Raw genomic sequence first — 21,577 nt, 5'->3', positions numbered from 1 at the left:
ACATGCATATCACGCAGCACAGTACAAGCAGCAGCAGCAGCAAGCCAGCTGATCGAGCATAGAGGAGGTAAAAAAAAAATTAGTATTTGTCTCCCATTGTATTACCGTTTAAGAGGGGGAGGGGGTGGGCTAGCGAAGCAAGCAGGGGGCAAAGCCCCTTAGTTTTTTTTAAAAAAAACACAGTTTTCTGAAAAGCCCCCAAAGCCAGGGTCTCACACATAAATCAACATAAAATATCAGTTGCTGGGTGCTGTGGCCGCCAGTTCACACTCCCTTGAGTCCCTAGCTGCTCACGGGCGGCATGACAGCTGGCAGGAATGCGTGGCAGCAGCAATTGTGGATGCAATGCAATACAATCTCATTTGTATCTCATGTCATAATGAGTGGCGGTCTCCATCTACACAAATGTGTTCGGCACCACGATTAGCTGGAGATCGATCAGCTGATGCCGGTACCTCACTTTGTTTTCGATATCGATCTCCAGATCACTTGCAACAAAATCGGAGTCCGACAAGTCAGAGTCCAATTCAGCGATTAATGTACAAAACATCATCCACAGAGTGTTTTGTTTTGTGCATTTAATTCGACCTCTTGCCAGATGTCGATGCCATTTCTATCATCGTTTGCTCTTCACTACTACAGCAAGCGCAGGGAATCTCGGTCAAACCAACAAAGCTAACTTTTCTTCTAGCAAAGAGGGTGGAACTAAAACATAACGGCGAGTTTTGTTGCCGATTACAGCTGATTACTGCTCTCAACCCCTCCTGTTGACGAAAGTCGACATCCGCCCTGAAAGAGTTAAAGTAAATCTGTGTCACTACTGACGGCTGCAGCTCTGTCAGTATATCGTGTCTTGGGATGGTGGTGTTGCCCATTCTTAACTCTTTTATTTATGTTGATTATGTGCGTTTTTCTTTATTTTTCGTTTTGCCTGTGTTATGTTCCATGTGTTTTGTGGGTGGTCCCATCAAGAGGTGGGGCCACCTGCCAATCACTACCAGGGCACTGCTCTCCGCCTTATAAATCCATAGGGTCTCCCACAGTTCCTGGTGGTTCATTTCGAATGCACTTGGGAGTTTTGGTGACTTTTTATGGGTTTTTAACTGTTTTTGACCTCCTGCCCTCTGTTTTGCCCTCCGCGTTGGAGTTGTGATTTTTGCGAATGCGTTGGCTTGCGATTGTCTTAACTTTTATGTTGTTTGTACTCGACAGAGCTTCACTGTTTGACAGGGCATCTTGGTGGGCATAAAACCCTGTCACTTTTATGAAGTTCTGTGTTTACGCTTGTTACGAGTTGGGTTTGACGGTTTCTCCATTCTAATGAATGCTTCTCCTTGTATTGTATCTAAATGTTTGTGATCCTAAGTACTTGATACTACTGATGTCATATAATTTTATGATGTAAATAATATATTGATCATATAATATATGATTTGACTTTGCTGTGTTTAGTAAAGAACAATTATCTTGTAGAGAATGAATGCTGAATGAAGAATTACTTTTCAAATGCCTTTTTTCCCCCTAGCACACTGGCTGTAGCTCCTTCTATATCGGATTGAGCTTTATCACAATTAGTATTTTTAGCACAAGAATGTGATGTGATTACTTAAAATATGTGAGCTTTGTATATGAAAGGCAAAGCACCAAGTAGTTTCCATCGGGATTGATTCAAAGCTGCTGATATGGGTCCCTTTCAGCAATTGTAACCTCCTTAATCAGCCCATTGCGGTACTTATTGTGTGATTTTGGGCTATAAAAAAATAAATTGTAATGTATTGTATTGTAATGGGTATTTTTGGAAGTATTTGGGACTTATTGGGATTTATGTGCTTTGGGACCCCCGAGTTACGGCAACTGCAAGTTGAGCAGAAGAGAGTAATCAGGTGCGTCGCAGGAGTTAAGGACGTGTCGTACTGTGACAGACTTTGAGAGATAATCCTGTTATTTTCAAGGAAAGGAGACAGTGGGGGGACCTCACCGAGGACTTCAGAATCCTCAAAGGCATTCATAAGGTAAATCCAGCCATATCTTTCCTGTAAACGGTGAATCACGTACTCGAGGACACCAGTGGAAATTAAGGAGAAGGGCATTTAAGATTGAAGTCCGACAGCCAGAAAGAGATGTGGGAATCTGGAACAAACTACTGAGGCACGTAGTTGAAGACCTTTAACACTAGGACCCCTGAAGCCTACGAAAAAACTCGTAATCCTGGGCCACCTTAAATTCCTTCGCACCTCTTCATCAGCGTCTTTTTTTGCAAATGTGTTGATCAGCACGCGCAGCAAGCAGCCTGCTATCGTGACGGAGCTGAAGTCAGTCGCAAACTTCTAAAAGCTCAAGTCTCTTTATCGTGGTGTGAGGCGCCTGGAGTTGTATCGGGTAAATAATATACTATTATTTGGAACACATGCATTTCATGGGCGTTCCGTGTCTACAATGATCTGGGTAAGTGTAGGATGGCAGGAAATGCTGAACGCAAACCTAAAGCAGAAACTTTTTCCATGTTATACTAATAATGACGTGAAGTGTATAAAGTGTGAAGACTTTAGTCCAAATATCAAATAAACACATGCGCTTTTATTCAAGAATGTAATTAAAGGAAAAAAAAAAACATTTGATTTACATGTTGCTGTCAATGAGTTACAAAGCCAAGCTCAAATGTCAATCGACAGGAGCGCCCAAACTCGAACCCGGAACCTTTTTGGTTATCAAGGCAGCAGTTCTTACCTCTGCACCATCCAAGAACATGTTTCGGCTTTCTGTCGATTGACATTTGAGCTTGGCTTTGTAACTCATTGACAGCAACATGTAAATTACACATATAATTATATTCTATTACCGCTGGGAATTTTAAGTATGACTCACTGCTGCTGCATGTATATATATATATATATATATATATATATATAAATTCTACATCCGTCTGTGTGTCTGTCTGCTTTTCACGAGAGAACTACTTAACAGATTTAGATCAGGTTTTTTTTTCTGTAATTTGCTTAAACATTCCGCTTGACTTTGCGACTTCTCTCATTGTGCTAAGTATCATAGTTTGGTTGCAGCACCGCTTTTTTTGCACAAATCTGAGAGAGAGGCCTCTCTCGCTGTGGCTGACCCCCATATTAATGGGATGCCATTTTAAAGTATTCCTTATGGTGAACTCAAGTGGTGCTTAATGTGGGCAGGAAATGGCATGGTGTCGTGAATAGGAATAGAAGACTGACAGTAGGTGGGACGAATGCCAGTTGTGCTGGGTGGGTGTTATTGCATCAACTTGGTTCATTTATACACTGGTAGCCTGTATTTCCTCCAGCATTCCCTCCATTTTCCTATCCTGTTTAGTTCAGTTTTTAAGTTTTTTTTTTCCTGGATAGAAAGATAGATAGCGTAGTAGTTAAGGCTTTGGACATCAAACACTGAGGTTGTGGGTTCAAATCCCACTACTGCCACTGTGTGACCCTGAGCAAGTCTCTTCACCTGCCTGGGCTCGAACTGGAAAACCAAAAACAATGTAACCAATTGTATCATAAATGTGGTTATTCTACTTGAATAAAGGTGTCTGTCCATTAATCATAATAATAATTGTATGAAATAATAGAAAGTATAGCATAACGGTTAAGGCTTTGTGCTTCAACTGCTGAGGTTGTGGGTTCAAGTCCCAAAGCAAGTCACTTCAACAGCTTGTGTTCCAACTGGAAAAAAATGCAACCAATTGTATCTTAAATTTGGTACATAAGCTTTGATGAAGGTGTCTGCCAAATAATAATAATAATTGTAAGAAATAATAGATAGTGTAGCATAGTGGATAAGGATTTGAACTTCTTCAAAACCTTGAAGTTGGGGGTTCAAGTCCCACTACTGACAGTGTGTCACCCTGAGCGAGTCACTTCAGCGGCACGTGCTGCAGTTGGATTAGCAAAAGAAATGGAACCAAATTGCCAAGTTGCCTTGGATAAAGATGTTAGTCAGATAAGTAGATGTAAATGAGAGGCATAGATACATAGGAAAGGCACTATATAATAAAGATAGATAGATAGAGTGGCATGCAAACATTTGGGCACCCATACTTGAAATGTCTTACTGTGAATAATTAAGTGAGCAGAAGGTGAACTGATCACCAATAGGCATAATAATAATAATAAAATGCACTATAATAGATAGATAGAATGAAAGGCACTATATAATAGATAGATAGATGTGGTTTGACTTTGTGTCAAATGAAAGGTTGCTCATGGAGTCCCAAATGAGGCACATTACTACATTGTGAGGGAGCGTCAGTTACGGCCCTATGGCCATGTGGCGCATTTCCGTGAGGTTGATACAGCTCATGACGCCCTCATTGTTGGGGCTCTGAGTGGCTGGACCAGGCTAAGGTGTCACCCACGTAACACCTGGCTGCGGCAGATAGAGGGTCGTTTCCGGTGGGTGGGACTGGACCACATGTCTGCCTGGGGAGTTGCCAACCAGGATCCCAAGCTGTTTCATCGTGTTGTGGGTGCAGCAACACACTGTACAAGTGCATGCTCCCCAACTTGACTTGACTTGATAGATGTGAAAGGCACTATATAAAATAGAGAGATAATGAAATGGATTATATAATAGATAGATATACAGAGTGAAAGGCACTATATAAAGGATAAATAGATAGATAGACAGAGTGAAAGGCACTATATAAAGGATACATAGATAGATATACAGAGTGAAAGGCACTATATAAAGGATAAATAGATAGACAGAGTGAAAGGCACTATATAAAGGATAAATAGATAGATAGATAGATATATAGAGTGAAAGGCACTATATAAAATAGATAGATAATGAAATGGATTATATAATAGATAGATATACAGAGTGAAAGGCACTATATAAAGGATACATAGATAGATATACAGAGTGAAAGGCACTATATAAAGGATGCATTGATAGATAGACAGATAAGATATGAAAGGCGCTATATAACAGATAGGTAGACAGGTGGAGCTTATCTGATCGTGTGTAAGGCACGAGCCCACCCCCAGAACAGAAGACTGTCCATCAGGGGTCTCAAACGCTCTTACGGTTTTACTTCACTAACATTAAGTCGTTTCCCTTTGAAATGAGGTTGATAATCCAGACCGCCCACAGAATGTTAAAAATGGCACACGGCGAACGTGGAAACCGCAGACAGGCAGTGGGTTTGGTACCCTGGAGCTTTGACGAAGCACGACTAACCAGTGTGCCACTGTGATGCCATCCTGTCCCACTTCACCTAACAATTCTGGGTTCTGGTGCCAAACCTGGTGACAGGAGACACAAAGCGGGAGGTGCCCGGCAGTCCAGCACATGCTCTCTCACACACTCCCACACAAACTCATGCTGGACACACTCTTCATTGGGGTATAGGAGGGTAAAATAGAAATGTCTGGAGAAAAACTCACATAGACATGGGGAGAGGATGCAGGCTTCATCCAGACAATTCAAACCCAGCAAGCCGCGTCAAGAAGGCAGCAGTGTTGTCCACTGAGCCCCCGTGCCTCCTCCATATGTCATGACTGCAACGTTATGAAGTCGTTATTGTGCCCGAGTGGCTTATGGTGGCCTCATTCCTTTTGGGGTGTCATCTGGGTCAGAACCTTTTAATGAGCCTCTAAGCTCACTGGTTCACTGGAAACTGTGGCCCGAAACCAAGCAGGGAACGTTTGACAAGTTTGTGTGATTTTTCACAGGCCCTTTTGAAGTAAAATGTGGTGACCACATGTACTCTTAGGTCTGCTAGGTCGGACAGGTCATTGTTGTTCGAGTTTCACCAGTTTCTCCTTCCCGATAAGCTGTGGTGTGACCTCTTCTAAACAAACCAATATTGGTGGAGTTGTTCTCACCCAAAGTTTACGTGGCATTTCATGGCCTCCTCAAGACCGTCCTCCACCCTGGGTCATCCAGTGAAGTCCGTTGCAAAGTAAAAGTGACCTACTGCGCCGTGTCCAGGACTGAGGCTTGTGGCCAATTGTCACCGAGGCGTAAGATCATACGGCAGGCTCCGTATTCCGAGCCCCGTTTCCTTCAATGATCCAACATGACTGGGTGGCCATTCTCCGGAAAACTCTCCGTGGTCTTCGGATGCAGGTCTGGACTGGACATTTGCTCCTGCTGCATTTGTGTAAGGAGTAATGTGTTTCCAGCACCAGCCTCTTCCATGCTCCCCCAACGCTTTCCAGAAACAAATCAATAAACTTGCCTTGCATTTCCCAGGGAGATCGTGGGAATCGGCCTTAAAATAAGAAAGGAAAAAAAAAAAACAAAACAAAACAAAAACCACCGCAAAATCCATCCAAACGTCTGTCTATTTTTAGCTGCGTTTCACCGACGAGACCATGTTTCTATTCCCAAATGCAAGGTCACACATTCCAACACTTACCCCTTTTTGGAAACGCTTTTGTCTTTTCCGGATCGTGTGTTAGCTTTCTGGTTTACATTACTTACTTCCCATTTCTCAGTTTTTTCTTTTCTGTTTGTGTATCCCCGACATTTCATTTTAATTTTTTTCTGTTGTTGTTCCAGGGTTTAGGGCGAGTCGTGACTCAACAAAACCAGAGCAGATTTCACAATTACACCCAGAACTCCTCTTGTACTGTGAGAACAAAAACGGTGGCACGGGAACGGCGCGGCGCCCAGCAAAACACTTGGAGAGGCAGGGAACTTGTCAGTGCTGGCACATGCTTATTATGACCATCTGGGGGCATTAGATGGACCCCTAGATTGGACTGCAAGGAAAACCTTTTCGGCCACTTTTATTTAAGCCATTTATAGTGGGTTTTTAGTGTCAAGACCCCGATAAAGGTCACGTTTTATAGTTAACAAGCATACTTTGGCTTTGTCCCTTTCTTGGAGTAACCTGGATCGGCCTTCTGGGATCAAAAGCAAAGTGTCTTTTATTTGCGCTTGCCTCCATTTTATAGCCTCACTTAGTGTCAACAAGCAAGGTGGTCTGTCTTGCCATTCAGGGACATTAGTTGAGCTCCATGGACTTCTGGTGACCTCACTGAGTGATGTCTTGGGCACCAGCAGACCCGTCATTGTGGGCAGGCCTCCGGAGGGTGGTAGTGGGGGGGGGCATGTCTGTCTAATTGGACTGCTAGGCCCATAATGAGGAAAAAAAAAAAATAAATGAATGCATGCTGTATGTGTAGACTGACAAAGAACTGCGCTTCGGAAGAGGTCACCCACTCGAAGCTAAGCAACGGTGGGGTCCCGGCCAGCACTTAGATGGGAGACCATCTAGTGTGGCAGACCCGGCCTGGACGCCCATTCGTTATACGTTCAGGGGGAGCAGCCATGGACTGTGCAATACCTCACCCTGGACTCTAGATGGCCGCCCCAGGTTGGAGCGATGCCTCGGTTCGCCACTGGGCTCCATGGGAATTGGGTGCAGCCCTGTTGGGTCCTGCAGGCGCCTGTATGGGCACTGTATTCGCCACACCCGGAGGTGCAGCCAGAACTCGGCAGTCAACCACCTGGAGCACATCCGGGCGGACTATAAAAGGCAGACACCACTCAAGGGCCAGAGTTGGGACGAGGAGGATGAAGCTTGACGGAAAGGAGTGGTGGTTAAAGGAGAAGAGTGTTGGTGCTTTTGTGTGCTTTACTGGTCTGCTTTGGGACTGTGTTGTGTCCCCGTGGGACACGGGGAAGACGTGCCCCACAGGTAAAGAAAAATAAAAGTTTATTCTTTTTTATACGTGCCTCCGGTGTGAGTCAGTGTCGGGTCAGGCGTCTATATAGCGCCTTTTTGTTACACTAGGAAAAGCTTGGGTTGCTGCTGGACGAGGCGTTGGTGAGGCTTACCCCGTGGGCCACAGTGCAGGGACAGGGGACACTGTGCTGTAAATGTAGTGCCGTCCCTTAGATGAGGTCCTGACTCTTTGTGGTCATCGGTACCCAAATGTGGCAATTGGTGCCACGGCCCACCTGCCAAGTTGTTTGCCTGCCTATGGTAAAGTCATCCCTGATGGAGGATCACAGGAATCATGGGAAAGAGGGGTCCTTTCATCGGAGCAACGTTTCAGCCGTGGCATGGCCAAATGGGGAGGCAGCTAGATGGATGAGGTCTCCAGGACTCTAAAAATATCCAAACCTAATTATGTCATATCATCTACTGTTAAACCGTACTTCTAAAATTTTTATTATTATGCTGTATTAAGGAATTGTTCTGTTCTGTGTATTGTATTGTATTGTATTGTATTGACCCCCTACCTTTGACACCCACTGCACGCCCAACCTACCTGGAAAGGGGTCTCTCTTTGAACTGCCTTTCCCGAGGTTTCTTCCATTTTTCCTACAAGGTTTTTATTGGGAGTTTTTCCTTGTCTTCTCAGAGAGTCAAGGCTGGGGGTCTATCAGGAGGTAGGGCCTGTTAAAGCCCATTGCGGCACTTCCTGTGTGATTTTGGGCTATACAAAAATAAACTGTATTGTATTGTATTAAAGATCCCTGGACATCTTTTGTAAAGTGTAAAGGGTTTCCTGATGTCTGGGCTAATTGCCCATCCTGGTTTTGTCTGTTCAGGCCCCCTAATCATCTCCTGTCTCTCTCCTCCGCCACCTAAATAGCTAATGTGTGTTGAGCTTACTGGTGCAACAATGGCTGCCATTGCATCATCCAGGTGGGTGCTACATATTGGTGGTGGTTAAAGTCATTCTCTTCTGTCTGTGTAAAATGCTTTAAAACTTAGAAAAGCGCTTTATAAATGTAATTTATTATTATTATTATTACCTTCATTTGTGATTTCATTAATACCAGGGAATTTAAAAAGAACAATCAATCAAAGCAACACCAAGAGGGCTTAGAGAATCCATGTCCTCGAGTAGAGAATTAACTTTGAAGTGCATGTTTATCCTGTTGCGTCGTGATTGGCGGTTCACGACCTTGGAGGACACACCCCCTTCAGTGTAATTAAGACGGGAGCTCAACATAAGGAAATGAAATGGAGGCGGAAACGGTAAATGTAAACTTATACAAACAAAGCTAAGCTAAGAGGCGAGAAGCAGATGTAACCACCAGAATCCGTGGAGTAGAAAATCCCCAAATACACAAATAATGAAAACAGGGACCTCTAGAAATCCGATCATAAACTAAGGACTACTGAGGATCCTGGCAGTGAGATTATAATTCATATACAAACTGGCGGGAAATCAAGCAAAGAAGAACATAACATGTATTGGGGTCCGGTAGGATTCCCCGTTTAGCTCCTAATTCCGAAAAGAGACGTAAACCACATAATCATATGTAGGAGAGATTGTTGTATTCGTGATGTTTGATGTAGTCGTGGCCGGAAGGATCACAGAGGTGGAGGGAATGATAATGACGTGGATAGACTGTGATGGAGCTGACGTCATCAGTGGGGGCCGGAGGTGAGGGCATTGGAGACGGACCGGAAAGGAAGTCGTCACGCCAAGATGGCCGAATCAGATGTGGATGGAATGCGGGTGCGTGTTTCTCTCCTGGCAGTGGGATTGCATTTCATACCCAAACTAGCAGGAAATCAAACATGTATCAGGGTCCGGGAGGATTCCCCGTTTAATCCCTAAGTCCGAAAAGTGATGTAAATCACATAACTGTGTGTATTCGTGATGTTTGATAAAATAATAAGAAGTAAGGAGTTATCAGAGCTCTGTGTCACTCGGAGGACTGTCCAAAATGAATGGCGTCAGTGAAAACACAAAATGGTGAATTTTATGATCAAAATGAAAAGGAATAGAAAAATTTGGATGTTAGAATTGACTTTAGTGACCTAAAAAACTTTCACAGACGAGTGTAAAATTACAAATTTTGACACAGGATTATCTATACATTGAAAAAAGTGAACAACCTCCTAACACCTTAAAGGATAATTTTGCTATTTTGTTTTCAAGTTTGAAGTTATTTCTTCACAAACACGCTATATTTGCGTCCTAAACGTTAAGGGCTTTTCATAAATGTAAAAAAATATCTTACCTGAACTGGTGCTTTAAATTGTAGACCATGAGTCATGGAGGAAAAGCTGAAAAACGTAACCAAATATGCCCATTTTTCAAGTTAAGGTAGTTGTCGAGTATTGAACTGCATCTTACAGTTACACAGGTCAGTTCGGGGGGCATGCACTGCCACAGCACGTTGACACATCCATCACACAACCAAACAGCTCAGAATCCCAGTTGGCACACACACGGTCCTGTCCTCCACCCTGGAAATGATCTGCCGCAGCCAGGTGTTAAGTGGGCGACCGCTTGGCCTGGTCCAGCCACTCGGGTCCCCAACAACGAGGATCTTACGAGCCGGGTCACCCTCGGGGAAACGCGCCACATGGCCGTAGTGCCATAACTTACTCTCCTTCACAATGCAGGTAATGTGACTCATTCTGGACTCCATGAGCAACACAAAGTCAAACCAGCCCAAGGAGAGACACAGCACTGAAGGAGTCCAGTCTTCGTCTCAGGCCACTGGATAGCGTCCATGTTTCACACCATATAGCAAGACAGGAAGCACCAGGGCTCTAAAGACTTGGACCTTCATCTTTTTGCTGAGATATCAGGAGCACCACACACCCCTTTATCAGCAACCTCATGACCACCCATGCTCGCCCAATCCGTTTACTGACTTCATAGGAAGAATCCTATGAATGTCTCCGCAAACAGACACACTGCTGATGGCTGTGCCCAGGAGCTCAGTAATGAGAGTCAGTAGGCTTTGTGCCCCAGGAACCAAGTTACTCAAAGATTTCTATAACATTTCAGTAATTATTTACCAATCTGATCTTTCTGATCATAAAATAGGTCATTACGATAGCTATCGACAAGAAGATTCCATCATGAATTGCAGAATTTTACGGTATTTGAGGGTTCCTCTCGAGCGCCGCTTTCTCTTGCATGTTTTTGCTCAAAAACTAATCAGCACATCATCATCTCATAACAGGCTTAGGTTTCGAGTTTGGGATTTTTCCGTCCAGCCGTTTTTAGCTCTGGACCGTCCTCAAGACACTGTGACATACAGATAGACACACACTCATCATCGAGATATCGATTTTTTCGGTATGAGGGGGCCCTAAAACGTTGAGAGCCAGAGATCGAAATTTTTGACGAATCTAAAGCTTTTGCTCCTTCCCCAGAGACGATAGGTTATGCAAAGCAAAAGGACATAAATATGAAATGAAAAATGTTTACAATAAAACTTCCTAGATGTTTTCACACCAAATCAGGTGACATTTTTTCGAAACCTGGTGCGAGATTCCCGCGATACTCTGGTTTGTTTGGGCAGATGTAACCACACCAATCGCACTCGGTGTGGACCAAAACAAGTGGACTGAGACCCTTTGGAAAGGGTGGTCTCGGTGCAGTAACAAGTGAACCTTGTAGCAATTCACTTGAAATATGAATGCGATCCGACACGGGACTGATCTAATGACAGGAAATGCTGTGCATTATGGGTACAACTGTGCATGCTGTGGTCGCCTTGCTAAGCGTCTGCTGTCGGTGATGAGGAAAACTCATTCACAGCATAAACAGTCGAGGGGTAATGTGGAGCATTAAAGGGGAAAATATTAAAATAAAAAATACGCACATAGGCACAAATGAATATGCGAAAAACAACTGGCATAATCGCTAGCCAATCAGAGCAGCAGCTGATTCAGACTCACAGCCTCCAGCAGTGGGCCATGAAAAATGGAAAGGTAACAGAACTGCATGAATAGCAGCAGAAGTGTGGAGGATTTCAGGGGTAGAGCGAGTTGTGGGGTCGAATGTGGAAGATCTGTGAACAGGAGAGTTGAGTGGAGGAGCAGTGGGTTTGTACCCGTTTTTCGCTCCTCTCTCATAGACGATAGGTTATGGTGAGGAATGGCGCAAAGTAAAAATGGATGAGGCAGAATTTTTGAAGAAAACCTGCTGCCCTTTGCTAGAAAGTTGAAGATGGGAAGAAGGTTTACCTTCCAACATGGCAATGACCCGAAGCACACAGCAAAGCCGACCACCTGGTGTCTGTAGGAGAAGAAAAAAATAAAAGTGAACGTTCTTGTGTGGCATAGGCAGAGCCCCAGACATAAACCATATTTAAAATCTGTGGAACGACTGGAAGATTGCCAGCCACCAATGGTCACCATTGTCACACATGTGTGATTGGGAGACAGCTGAAAGGCCTTAAGAATAGTAATATAATGCCAGACCAGGGGGTGGCGAGCTGCACTAACTCTCTTTCTCAATGTTCTGCAGACCATCCTTCGGAAATCTCGCTAGGTACCGGCACCACAGATGATGTCACTTCCGGTCCTGAGGATGTCACTTCCTGTCTCAGGCTTTAAAGCTGCTCATCTTTTCATCTTACCATCAGTTCTGTTTTGGACTCAAACCTGTGAACATCACATCCAAATTAACCCGTTTTGCAGCCACACCACAATATACGGGTGGCTGCCCCAAACCTTTTCGATGTCAGTGGTCTGCTTTTGTGACACCATCCATATTGACCGAGGTGAACAGTTCTAGAAAGACGAGTGTGCAAATATTACAAAGTCTTAAGTGTGCAAAGTTGGTGCAGAGAAATCCCAAACAGAGTCGTGACCGTAATTAAAGCAAAAGGGGGGTCCACAACGTACTGACAGTTGGGGGGTAATCCTTTATCAGTTCAAACTTTATCAGTTTTTTTTTTATTTATTAATATTTTTCAGAACTGTTGCTTATATATCTTTGACTTGGATGTCATAGGTTGCATTGAGTAAACAAAGCTGAAAAATAAATATTTGTGGTGTGGTGGACGTTTGGGGAGATCTGCCCAGCCGGGACGCCTCGAACAGTAGTAGCCAACTCCAGTTCTGGAAGACCACCGTGGCTGCAGGTTTTCATTCTAACCCTTTTTTTTTTTAATGAGTGCCCTGTTTGTGCTGTTAATTAACTTCTTGTGAATTCATTTTAATTGACTTGCTTTTTTAAGATTTGTTCCCCTGAATTTCTTCATCGTTCCACTGAACTGCTTCATTTCTTTCCTTAAATGACACCCAAACAGAAATGAAATGTGAAGTGAGTGAGGTGACAGAAGACCAACTAAGTCAGGGCCTCAAACTCCAACCAATTTCACTCCAACCAGCTTCTTAATTAGGAGCCGAGTCTTGTCGTTCATTAAACCCGTTCTTTAATTCTGTGGCTTGTTGCTGCTCTCATGGTGCATTAGCAGACATTTTCAACATTGTTGATTTCCTCTTTTCAAAGAGCTCTGTGAAAATGTTTTGGGGACCTGAGTAGACCAACATTCCTGAAACCCTTCACCTTTCTTTATTTTCAGATATCATATGATGGACGCCAATTGTTTGGGCTCATTTTGTATCTCATTATTGTTTGGCTGCTATTTAAGGAAGAAGAAACAATGAAGGAGTCTGCATCTTCAAGGGCAAGTTAATTAGCAGCAAGAACAGGTCACTCATTAAGAATAGGGTTAGAATGAAAACCTGCAGCCACAGTGGTCCTCCAGGACCGTAGTTGGCAACCCCTGGCCTAGAAGGACCGGGAGAGGGACAATACCTCCCCTGGACCACGAGAGGGCAGCCGCCCTGATCTGCATGGGGGCCAAGGGAATCAGATCTTAAAAGCTCAACCCTGTTGGGGCCTGTAGTGGCCACTGCCAGGGGGCACCCAGAGGATTGTGGAGCCCTGGATTGCAGCACTTCCGCCACACTCGGAAGTGCTGCTGGAAGAAATTCTAGACACACCCGGGGTGCTCATGCGGCACTTCGGCCACACCAGGATCGTCACAGGGCACCTGGGGCACATCCAGGGCATTCTCAAATGGGCTGCCTCACTCCATTAGATGAGCCGGAGTTGGGTGGAAGAGGACGGAGCTTTTGAAGAATAGGAAGAGTGGAGGAGAAAAGGAAAGATGGGACTGAACCTAATTGGGGTGATTTGTGCACTGTGCTGTGTGTAGGAGAAAAGAAAAATAATTCTGGACATTGTGGCTCTGCATTTCTGTCTGTAGCTGGGCTGATCTTTCCACAGTGGGTATGTTTTCATTTTAGGCTGTAAAGCAACAAAATTTGAATACTTTCAAAGGGGGCGATTCTTTTCTATACCCACTATAATTAGATTGGCATTCTGTCCTGGCTTGGTTCCTGTCTTGTGCCCAGTTTGACGCCTCTAGTGGAGGGAAAAGAAAGGTTTGTAAAATTAACGAATCACTGAGGACATCGCAGCTACGGCTGTGTAATCATTTTGACTTTTTCTTTTTGGGTGACAGCCCATCTGACCATTAATTAAACAGATGTTAAAGTAAACGCTTGTATCGTGCGAAACGCCTGCAGTCTGACTTTGTGACAGGAGCACTGGAATGGACTCTCGCGTCTCTCGCTGGCTGACACACTTTGCGCTCTGGCAGCATGTCCGCCCCGCGAGGCCCCGACCAGGTGTTGCCTTTAAGCCTTGCGCCTGGACGCTCCGGCCAGAGCTCCCAGCTCCGGTGTCAGGCCAACGCCTTTGTGTTGCATGGTTGCTAAACAAAACATCATTTTTTAACTTCACTGTAAGTGGACATTTTGTGCTGAAATTGTGCATATTACGTTTCAGGCGCTGTTGATATTGGCAGAGCAGCTGCCTTGTGATCACTTGGCTGGAATGTGCTGCCGAGTAGGCGGCTAAATAATAAAAGCTGTACGGCCCAAACCCCAGCCCGGCCCCCCTTCTCCATTTCGAGTGACCGAGCCTATGGTCAGTCTGTTCAGAGTACTCACCAGAGAAGGCATCTCAGTAGAGCCCCTTTGCCCTGGCAGACTGGTACCCATCATGTGCCTGGCAGAAACCAGTCACTTACCATATGAATGGAAGCAGCAAGGAGAGCAAACAGCTGGATATTTGAGAGGATTACGCAGTGGCCATTGCTTTTGATTAAAAAGTGAGGGGGCTGCCAGACTGGAGTGTGTGTGTGTGTGTGTGTGTGTGGAGCAGATGTCCGTCCACTCCACGAGGTAACGGGGTGCTCTGCACCCACTCCTCTTCCTCTCCTGACTCTTTAGGAAAATGTTTGCTCAACAACAGCTGCTGAGGACAAAGGGCAATTGGAGCTGCATTGTTAAGGGGCCGCCAGTCTCTCAAGTGTTACTCAGAAAGGAGTTTACTAAAGGTCAGACGGGATGGTGTAAGAGGGGCCCTGCGGCTTGACAGACGGCCCCAGCAAATCCACCTTTAATTAAAAGAACCCAAAAAGAAAAGCACCCACCGGTAGTGGCAGTCATAAGTGGGATCCGCTAGAGGAAAGGAAGAAAAATGCAGCGGAGAGGGCTTGATGGCCGGTCACCCTGCCGAGGGTAAAGAACAACCCTTAAGCCTTGCATGATATGGCCGATACGTATGCCCTGAAGTCCACTGTGCCCGTCTCTGATGCCAACTCTATTGGAAGGCCTCATGTAACGGTGAGCAGTCAAACCAGCTTAGCCAGGAGCTAAAGAGTAAAAAGAGTAAACTCAGGCCCAAGGCAGGAAACGACCCTGGATGGGGAGCCAGTCCGTTGCATTACATTTACTTATTCAGGTGACATCTTTATCCGAGGAGGCTTATAACATCTGGGAGACGCTGTTTTTTTTTCAATTGGGGCACAGGCAGGTGAAGTGACTCTCTCAGGGTCACACAGTGGGATCTGATCTCACAACCTCAGAGTTTAAACTTCCAGTGCCTTAACCACTATGCCACACTGCCAGGGCACATAGGGTTATAGGGTCATTATTGTTGTGTGTACACTGAGGACTGTGACATGTGACATTTCGCCAGTTTCCAGTGCCATGATTCGTGTGTCTAACCTTGAAACTTCAATCCCCCTTACCTGAAAAAATTCAAATATATCCACGTGCAGTGGACTCAGTAAGCATTCAGACCCCTTTGTTTTCTGTACACAGATTCTGCTGTGTTGTAGATTTCATTTTAGATGGTTACGTTATGCTCATCGATCTCCACTCGACAACCCATAATGAGAAACATGTTTTTGGAAAGGTTTGCAGATTTATATAAAAAAAAAAAATCAGGTAAGTATATAGACCCTTAATTTAGTACTTTGTAGAAGCCCCTTTGGCAGCCATTCCAGTTTGTGTCTCCTTGCATAAGTCTGTACACACTTTGCACACCTGGGTTAGGACAGTTGATCTCATTCTTCCTGGCAGATCCTCTCAAGCTCCGTCAGACTGGGTGGGAGGCATCTCTGAACGACCGTCTTTAGGTCTCACCACAGATGTTCTATGGAGGTTAATTCCGAGCTTAATCTGGACACTCAAGGACGCTCCGACTGGACCTGAAGCCAGTCCAGCGTTGTCTTGGCTGTATGCTTCAGGTCTTTATCATGTGCCTTCATAGAAGTGTTCAGACCCTTCACTCACTAACTCTGTAGAAGTCCGTTTGGTAGAAATTCCAGTCTTCTTTTCTAAGTCTCTCCACACTTTGCACACCTGAATTTGAACATTTGATCTCATTCTTCCTGGCAGATCCTCTCAAGCCCCGTTAGATTGGGTGGGAGACGTCTGTGAACAGCCATCTTCAGGTCTTACCACACATGCTCTATAGGTTTTAATTCTGGATCACTCCAGGACACTCAGAGGCTTGTTCCAAAGCCACTCCATCCTTATCTTGGCTGTATGCTTCAGGTCATCATAATGCTGGAAGGTAAAACATCCCTCTGCTCATGCTGCTCAGAAGCACCCCCTCAGCATGATGCCACCACCAGCATGCTATACCATAGGATTACTATTGGCGTGGTAGAGTTTCAGTGAACCTCCCTACAAACAAGAATCCTGATGACACAAGTATGATGATTTGTCCTGCTAGTCGAGTCAGAGAGTGCAAACGATTGAAAAAATAAAACTGGGTCATTATGGGGACCTTAATACCATGAGGACTTATCATTATCATCTCTGGTGGCCACTGTTGTGATTCCTGCCACATCATAGCTCAAAAATGGGTGCAGACCTCCAAAGAAATCACAACATGGCCAGACCCTTCCCTTATTTCAGGTTGGGGGGTCTACTCGAAAGGTTTCTGGCCTACACTGACCCAGAAATGGGGCTAAGGCTTTTTATGTTGGAAAAGTTAGCTTTCAAATTAGGATGAGGGGGAAATCTGTTATACCTCCAGTCCCAAAATGCAGCAAAAGCAAAACTACTTAATATTTAGCGAATTTATTAACGATAATATGAAAAAAACAACATAATGGCATGGCAGGAAAAAGCAAATCGGAATAAATGGCACCTTAGAAATAAGCAAGAGGTGAAGCCAGTAAGTCGACCCTGGCTGGGGTTCAAATTCATGTTTTGTGTCTCTTATATTCATTATTAATTCTTTAAATTATTAGGGGGCTTCGTCCCCTGCTTTCTTCGCTCGCCAACTTCCCGATCTGCGCTATGCGCTAGCCTTTTTTGCGGTTCTGCCGCTCACGTATGTGGATTTCACTTTCACCAAACAAGAAATCTTTTAATTCTCGCAGATACACCTCTTCATTGGGAAGAAACACTACTTTTCCCTGATGGCAACACGAATTAGATGATCTACAAGTCACCGACTTAAATTTTAAAGCCAAACAATATCTACATACTTCTGTCATATCACCTGTGTCCATATTTTCAATCTCTTTTTGCTATTCCATTATCTCACCGAGTAATAATTTCCGTTTGTTTGCGCTAATGTGATCTTTACTATCAGTTTTTTGAGCCTTTTGAATTTTCGTACGTTCATTATCTCTAACCTGCTCAGCATGAGTATCGTGCCAATGTTTTTGAACCTCTTTACGACGTTCTACTTTGTCTTCTACTCTTTGTCTTTTATTTCCGACCGCACTTGGAGCTGAGAGCGCAGGAACTGTCTGACAACAGCATTCACACGATTGAGAAGTGAGCGGACTGTGGGCCACCCAGCCACTCTGTGTTTCTGCCACTTGTGTTTGTGGATTTCACTTTCACCAAATAACACATTTTTTAATTCTTGCAGATACGCCTCTTCATTAGCAAGAAACACTACTTTTCCCTGGTGGCAACACGAATTAGATGATCTACAAGTCTCCGACTTAAACTTTAAATCCAAATGATATCTACATACTTCTGTCATATCACCTACTGTATTGTATATACTCCATATATTCAATCTCTTTTCGCTGTTCTGTTATTTCATCGAGTAATAATTTCCATTTGTTAGCGCTAATGCGATCTTTACTATCAGTTTTTTGAGACTTTCAAATTTTAGTACTTTCATTATCTCTAACCTTGTCTGCATGTGTATCACGCCAATGTTTTTGATCCTCTTTACAATGTTCTTCTTTGTCTTCTACTCTTTGTCTTTTCTTCTTTCCCTGTTTGTCTTTTATTTCCACCCCTGCTTGCCTGCTTGGATCTGTTAGGTTTTCAGTTCATCTTTTGGCACAAAGTCTTGTCTCGTGGGACGTGAAATTATCTCTCTGAAAATGTCTCGTCTCATCTTCCTGAAAAAGTCTTGTCTCGTTCCAAGATTTTTTTATATAATAGAGAGATGTAATTATGTGCATCATTCTGTATCTTTGTTTTTTTATTTATATAAGTTACTTTTGCTATGTTTAATGCGTTTTGGGATTCCGCTTGGCAACCCTCCAGGCAGACACATGGTCCAGACCTACCCGCCGAAAATGACCATCTATCTGCCAGGTGTTACGTGGGGTCCCCTTGGCCTGGTCCAGCCACTTGGGTCCTCAATATTGAGGATCCTACAAGCTGGATCACCCTCGGGTAATCGTGCCACATGGCTGTAGTGCTGCAACTGACGCTCCCTCACAATGCAGGTAATGTGCTTCATTTGGGACTTCGTGAGCAACACAAAGTCAAACTAGCGAAACTCAAGGAGGGAGTGTCAACCACGTCAAGAGGTTTACTTACCTTGGCAGTGACATTCATGTCTCAGGTGACTCTTCCTATGAAGTCAGTCGATGGATTGGGAGAGCATGGGGGGTCATGAGGTTGCTAGAAAGGGGTGTGTGGTGCTCCTGATATCTTTACAAAAGGACGAAGGTCCAAGTCTTTGGATTCCTGGTGCTTCCTGTTTTGCTATATGGTTGTGAGACATGGATGCCATCCAGTGACCTGAGATGAAGACTAGACTGGACTCCTTTGGTGTCTCTTTGGAGAATCCTTGGGTACCACTTGGGTAAGAACTTTCCTCCTTTCTATAAATCTGGAGGGTCTTCCACAGTTCCTGGCAGATCATTTTGAGTTATTATATTTTTGCTGTGCTTCTGCCTTTGTTATGTTTTGGATTTTTGACCTTCATGCTCTGTGTTTGACTATATTAATTGGTTACGGTAATGGGACTGGGTTGCTATTGTCATGTCGTGTCATTTTTCTATACCGCTTAATCCAAACCAGAAAACCCTGAACTGGGCACCAGTTCATCGCAGGGTGAACACAACACCAAACACACACAAGGGCCAATTTAGCGTCTTTTCGGGCAATTCCTTTGTTTTTTCTGCTCCATTGAGCTTCAGTGTTATTGAAGAGCATTTTGTGAAAATAAGCCTTTTTATTTTTTAAAGATTCAGTGCTTGCCCATATAGCTTGCCTGGTTTTGATGGAGCTTTTGAAACTCATTGGGACTTCTGTGTTTTGGGACTCTCGTGTCCACAACAAGTATGAAAAAAGATCAAGAGTAAAAGCAGGAATTGAATTCAAAACCCAATGCCTGCCTCTCTTTAAATAGTTGACGGGTTCAGTACCTGGGATTCAGGATCAGGTGACCCCCACCTCCTTTGGCTCTACGTAAAGGAGTCAGGGCAGACAACTAAATGAACTGCAGAAATGAGTAATATATTGCAAGCATACAAAATAATCAATAAATGTCACAAATCGAATGTGTGATGTAAATATACTTCACTGGTGTGTTGACTTGAAGTTTCTAAAATGGCTTCCCCTACAGGTATGTGCATGAGTGTGCCCAGCAATGGACTTGCACTCCACCCAGGGTTACAGGAGCATTGCACCCAAGGCTTCAGGGGGCCCATACTTGAATTAAGCAGATTTGAAAATGTTATGTTATTTCATGTCATGTCCGTGTTATGTTATGATGCCCAACTCCTTTTGGTCTTCTTTCAGAATGCCCAGAGCCACCAGAACAACAAGGACTCAAGGGTGGTCTGGATTGGAGATTCAGACAATGTCCTGTCCACTGGGTTCAATCGGGTAAGAGCATCTTTGAGTTTTCTTTCTAGCAGCAGGGAGTTGAGTTTTTAGCGCAGCCTTCCCACTCACTTTGGGTTGTCCTTTCAGTGTCCCACTGTCATCGCTACTGACAACATTCAGTTCTAGTCAGAGATTTGGGCAAAAAGGCAAAGCAGCTTTGTATGGAGGAATAAACTGGACTAAATTAAATAATAAAAATGAGCAACATGAAATGTATGAATAATTGAATGTGTCATGAAATAGATATTTTGTTTCTTATTTCTTTCTAACTACTATATGTCTTCATTTATTCATTTCAGTGACAGACACACACAGCATGAAATAAGCCCTTGATGTTAAAACTGTCACTTTCACTTGTCAAAGCTGAGAGGGCGGGTCCTAGAGTTTACCGTTTTTTGATTGGTGAATCGTCGCTAGAGTGGACTTAGACCTTCGGCCATCACGTGCCGCCCTCACAGCTGACACTTCAGATGAAAACTCCTGATGACGAATTTGAAGTTTCTTCAATGAAATGCGCATTAGCCACACACTGCAACAAAAAATGCATATACAAAAACTAGACACAAAAGACTTTACATGGGAGATGTTTTGAATTTATTTAGCAAAAAAATATCTGCCAATGGGGTAAGCCAAATTTATTTGACAAGATTTCTTAAAGTAAGCTTAAAAAATCGTATTACAGGTAATCCCCAAGTTACGGACATACGACTTACGAACGGAGCTGCAGCTGCTCCTTTATCTGTCTGGGGGACGCGACGCAGGCTCCTCAGTAACTGCTGCTCCATCATCTTTGGCCTAGGGACGCTGCAAGTGGAGGCTGGAGGGGGGCGATTTCACTGCTCGCTCAGTGTAGTGTCCCTTGGGCGGCTCCCGTAGATGAATAGGGCAATGGGGGCTGCACCCCATTCATTCTCAGTGGGCGGCAAGCGGTGACCTGGGGTCCATAGTCACCAGGGATACAGCTACTGCTCGTGTGCAGGACGGAGGCTTGATGGGGCGGTTTGCTGCCCGCCCACCACGCCACCGCAGGTACTGCTCCTGACTGGATGGAGGCTGGATGGGGCAGAGGGGTCCGTTTCACTGCTCGCCCACGACACAGCCTTGCAGTGTCCCTCGAACGGCTGCCCCATTCGTTCTTGGTGGGTGGCTGGTGATGCTGAAAGCGGTGACCCGGTTGTGGCTGAACGGATGCCACTGAGGGTGAATGGAGCGGCAGGGGGCAGCATTGTAGTGTGCCTCAGGTAGCCGCCTGTTGAATTAGGGTGGTGGTGGCCGATTCACTACCTGCCTTTCGCAGCACCCTGAACAGCTTACTACACCCTGTCTTATGACAGACGCCTGTATGAATAACCTGCCGTCAGAGCAAAGTGGTCTTGTCAGCTATTAACCCAAAGTAGCTTGCAAGCAGTTCATTTTTCT

At 44.5% G+C, this 21,577-nt stretch overlaps 1 protein-coding gene across 1 annotated transcript in view; it reads left to right on the top strand.

Annotated features, from left to right (window-relative positions):
- The window catches only part of coro7 (coronin 7), a 300,343-nt gene that overhangs the window by 98,994 nt on the left and 179,772 nt on the right, over nt 1-21,577 (top strand). Inside the window, exon 8 of the mRNA XM_039776385.1 lies at nt 20,072-20,158. Coding sequence (XP_039632319.1) covers nt 20,072-20,158 — 87 coding nt within the window. The remainder of the gene's footprint in view (nt 1-20,071; nt 20,159-21,577) is intronic.

This window comes from Polypterus senegalus, chromosome 13, assembly GCF_016835505.1.
Source record: "Polypterus senegalus isolate Bchr_013 chromosome 13, ASM1683550v1, whole genome shotgun sequence".
In the NCBI taxonomy this organism is placed as follows: domain Eukaryota; kingdom Metazoa; phylum Chordata; class Cladistia; order Polypteriformes; family Polypteridae; genus Polypterus; species Polypterus senegalus.
The sequence above is the reverse complement of the archived record's forward strand: the minus strand, read 5'-3'. Positions and strand labels throughout refer to the sequence as shown.